We start from the raw sequence: 4,068 nt of genomic DNA, 5'->3' as shown, positions 1-4,068 counted from the left end.
CCGGCCTCACTGAAGAAGGTGGTGAAGGAGTCGTCGTAGCCGGTGCCGAGCATATATCTCTTTTTCTCCCACAGCGTGAGTGTATCTCTGTCCACGTCGGCCAGGCTGGTGTCCAGATGGGCAACACCTGCTGGGAGCTGTACTGCCTGGAGCACGGCATCAAGCCTGACGGCCACATGCCCACCGACAAGCCCGGCACCGGCTACGACGACTCCTTCACCACCTTCTTCAGTGAGACCGGCACGGGGAAGTACGTCCCCAGGGCCATCTTTGTCGACCTGGAGCCCACCGTCATCGGTGAGGAATTTACCCGAGCCGCAGCAACAACCTGCTGTTTCACATTCTTTAACCTACGACCTCGAGTTTAAGACGCACAACACAAAAAGCTTTTTAAGAGGTGGCGAAAGCTGTTGCTCTAGTTATGGAAATATTTTGAGTGGAACTCCAGAAAGACGAGACAAAGAACCAACTTTTCTGGCAAAGTCACTCCAGATTATCGAGTTACAGAGAAGGAAGCTATAAAGACACAATAAAGAGATAAACTAGCTGATCATTACTCATATTAACTGCTGCGATAAGACACAGACAGTGGTCCACGTTGTCATTTATATGAATTTATATTTTGACCAAAGTTCACTTTAAGCAATTCAAGTTTGCAGGCCAGTACTTTAGAAGTGGTCACGCCCATTTTAAGATCTTAAAATCTCTCTTTTCACTGCCAGTTTACAACAGCTGCTCAGCATTTGTTCTTATTTTTAACAAAAAATGATTTCACAAAGTTATCTTGGGAAGACTCAACGCTTACAAAATTGTAGATGTAAAATTATACACATTTGTTGCCTCAGCTTTATTTTGAAATTAAAAAGTTTTGGATTGCTTCAGAAAAATGACTTGCAAGTTTTTTTCATTAATTTCTGTTTTCAGTTTTGCATCCATGTAAAAGTCTAGTAAATTTGATCTTTATCTCAAAATTAAAGTAAATAAATAAATCAAAAATAATATTTAATGGGTTTAAAAAACAACCCCAGGCAGTATTTGTTTTTTTTCTTAATTTGCATAATTTTTAAACAATTATTTAACTTTGGGATTTCTGACTTTCTCACTGTCACATGTCCATGGAGGAAGGGGGAAAAAGTATTTCTGTGTCATGTTTTTGATGTATTATTTGTCATATCAAAGAGAGAAACCCGGGTTTTCACAATTAAATAGTCAAACATGAACTTTATATGTAAAATTGAAATATAGTAACTGTTACCATATGACGCGACCGTGCAACAGATGGCTGATATGTTATTAAACGGTCTCTTTTCTCGCCTTCAGATGAGGTTCGTACAGGCACATACCGCCAGCTTTTCCACCCCGAGCAGCTGATCTCGGGGAAGGAGGATGCTGCCAACAACTACGCCCGCGGTCACTACACCGTCGGAAAGGAGCACATCGACTCTGTACTCGACAGAATCCGCAAACTGGTAAGAAAATTGATAAAATCTGAGCATTTTTTTTTTCTTAAAAGGTCCAGTGTGTAAGATTATGGTGGATTTAGTGCCATCTAGTGGTGAGGACTGCAGATTTCAACCAGCTGAAACTCTGTCGTTCATTGTTCGGGAGATTTTAAGCAGCAGCCCAATTATTAGCAGAGGTCTCTTCTTCTCCAAAATAAACAGATCAGGTGATTTAAATTGGTAAAAACACTGAAAAAAGCAGTTTCAGGTAAAAGTCAGTGTTTTTTCTGTGTTGTTTGGATCATAGCAGACAGTTTGCTGTGTGTTCACCTTTTTATTTCTCTGATCGGGGTTCACACACATTTTCATGGATAACATTTCAAAACTTTTCCATGAGTTTTCAAGGACCCACACATTTTTTTCCTTGCCCTGTGTTTTTTAGAAGTTACGCAAGCTGGCAAACATGAACGGTGAGACAAAATGTGGGGAAAAAATAGAGAAAGTACATGACAGTAAACAAAAAAAAAAGTTTAATACCGAAATGTCTCATGTGGAGGTGATAAATGTCCACGGGAGCGTCTTCTAGTGTAAGGACTCTATTTTGTATTTTAGTAAACGAAACATCGTCATGCATCAACGCATATTAAAGCTAAATTACACCATCAGCTCCAGGAAATAAATTTGCAGTTATTTTATATTATGTGAAATCCACGCAAGATTTTTGTGATAGTTTAATCACGCAACAAAATTCCATGACTTTTCAGAAATGTCCAGTAGTTTTGACCAATTCCATGACTTTTCCAGGTTTTCTATGAATCCTGTCTTATAAATTAAGATTCAGACTTTAAGGAGGTTTTTACCAGGAGCCGTATTCTTCCTCTCCAAAACAAGCAAACCAGGTGATTTAAACGGATAAAAACACTGAATAAAGCAGTTTCATGATTAAAAAATTTTTTCTCGATACGGTCATTGCGGAGGGGCTGCTTACGGTGACCGACGCAAAATTATAAATGTCTCTATCTAGAGCAGTGTTTGGTTTGTCCACTCTGGGCTACTGTAGAAACATGCAACATGGCGATGTCTGTAGACGAGGATCAGCTCTCTCTGTAGGTATAAATGATTCATTCGAAGGTAAAGATCGTCATTTTCAGGTGACTACGCACTAACAAAAACTCATTTATTATATTCAATTCAATTTCCACCAATAATCCTGCCTAAATCCCACACACTGGACCTTTAATATAACCCTATGATAATTATGTTTTTTAGTCAAAACATTTAAAAATGTATTCATTTGTAAATTCTGCTGTTCTCATCCAGTCGGACCAGTGCACAGGGCTGCAAGGTTTCTTGGTCTTCCACTCTTTCGGCGGAGGAACCGGCTCCGGCTTCACCTCCCTCCTGATGGAGCGCCTCTCGGTCGACTTTGGCAAAAAGTCCAAGCTGGAGTTCGCCATCTACCCCGCTCCCCAGGTGTCCACCGCCGTGGTGGAGCCCTACAACTCCATCCTGACCACCCACACCACCCTGGAGCACTCGGACTGCGCCTTCATGGTGGACAACGAGGCCATCTACGACATCTGCCGCAGGAACCTGGACATCGAGCGTCCTTCCTACACCAACCTGAACCGCCTCATCAGCCAGATCGTCTCCTCCATCACTGCGTCTTTGCGCTTCGACGGCGCCTTAAACGTGGACTTGACGGAGTTCCAGACCAACTTGGTGCCTTATCCTCGCATCCACTTCCCCCTCGCCACCTACGCACCGGTCATCTCCGCAGAGAAGGCGTACCACGAGCAGCTCACCGTAGCCGAAATCACCAACTCCTGCTTCGAGCCGGCCAATCAGATGGTGAAATGTGACCCCCGCCATGGTAAATACATGGCGTGCTGCCTGCTGTACCGCGGTGACGTGGTGCCCAAAGACGTCAACGTCGCCATCAGCAACATCAAAACCAAACGCACCATCCAGTTCGTGGACTGGTGTCCCACCGGCTTCAAGGTGGGCATCAACTACCAGCCGCCCACCGTGGTGCCCGGAGGTGACCTCGCCAAGGTTCAGAGGGCCGTGTGCATGCTGAGCAACACCACCGCCATCGCCGAGGCGTGGGCCCGACTCGACCACAAGTTTGACCTCATGTACGCCAAGAGGGCCTTCGTGCACTGGTACGTCGGAGAGGGCATGGAGGAGGGAGAGTTCTCAGAGGCCAGAGAGGACATGGCGGCGCTGGAGAAGGATTACGAAGAGGTCGGCATCGACTCGTATGAGGACGAAGAAGAGGGGGAGGAGTATTAACACGTCACGAAAAGAGCCGTTTTTTAAAGGAAAGGGTAAAGTGTTCAACAGTTTAAATCTCTTCCAGAAGCCGTCTGAGTGTTAACGTGCAGTTTAGCGGCTGCGATGATCTCTAACAGACACTGACATTACTGCCAAGCAGCGATTTCTCCGCGCTCGATCCCATAGTGTTCGATTTATTGAAAAATGACTCTCTGTTGACGAGGATCTGCCTTTACCTCCTTTTCTAAATAAAACTGTTTACACAACTTTCTGACTTCCAAGAACAACAGTTTCTTTGTTGCCTGTCATTTACTATTAAATAAAAAAAAAATCAAGAAATAAATATATA

At 43.9% G+C, this 4,068-nt stretch overlaps 1 protein-coding gene across 1 annotated transcript; it reads left to right on the top strand.

Moving 5' to 3' along the window:
* The first annotated feature begins 59 nt into the window (after positions 1 to 59).
* On the top strand, positions 60 to 3,985 carry LOC121937836 (tubulin alpha chain-like). Its single transcript, XM_042481141.1, has 3 exons — positions 60 to 297; positions 1,321 to 1,469; positions 2,763 to 3,985. Exons 1-3 carry the CDS (start codon positions 117 to 119, stop codon positions 3,735 to 3,737), a joined length of 1,305 nt encoding a protein of 434 aa, XP_042337075.1. The 5' UTR covers positions 60 to 116; the 3' UTR covers positions 3,738 to 3,985.
* Positions 3,986 to 4,068: the final 83 nt, after the last annotated feature.

Source organism: Plectropomus leopardus, unplaced genomic scaffold, assembly GCF_008729295.1.
Source record: "Plectropomus leopardus isolate mb unplaced genomic scaffold, YSFRI_Pleo_2.0 unplaced_scaffold27583, whole genome shotgun sequence".
NCBI lineage: Eukaryota > Metazoa > Chordata > Actinopteri > Perciformes > Serranidae > Plectropomus > Plectropomus leopardus.
The sequence above is the reverse complement of the archived record's forward strand: the minus strand, read 5'-3'. Positions and strand labels throughout refer to the sequence as shown.

Bases quoted from the DNA above. Each gene is read 5' to 3' on its own strand.
- LOC121937836 (XM_042481141.1), top strand. From the start codon at position 117: ATGGGCAACACCTGCTGGGAGCTGTACTGCCTGGAGCACGGCATCAAG. The intron at 298-1,320 runs GTGAGGAATTTA...TCTCGCCTTCAG, and splicing joins CCTGGAGCCCACCGTCATCG to ATGAGGTTCGTACAGGCACA. The intron at 1,470-2,762 runs GTAAGAAAATTG...GTTCTCATCCAG, and splicing joins TCGACAGAATCCGCAAACTG to TCGGACCAGTGCACAGGGCT.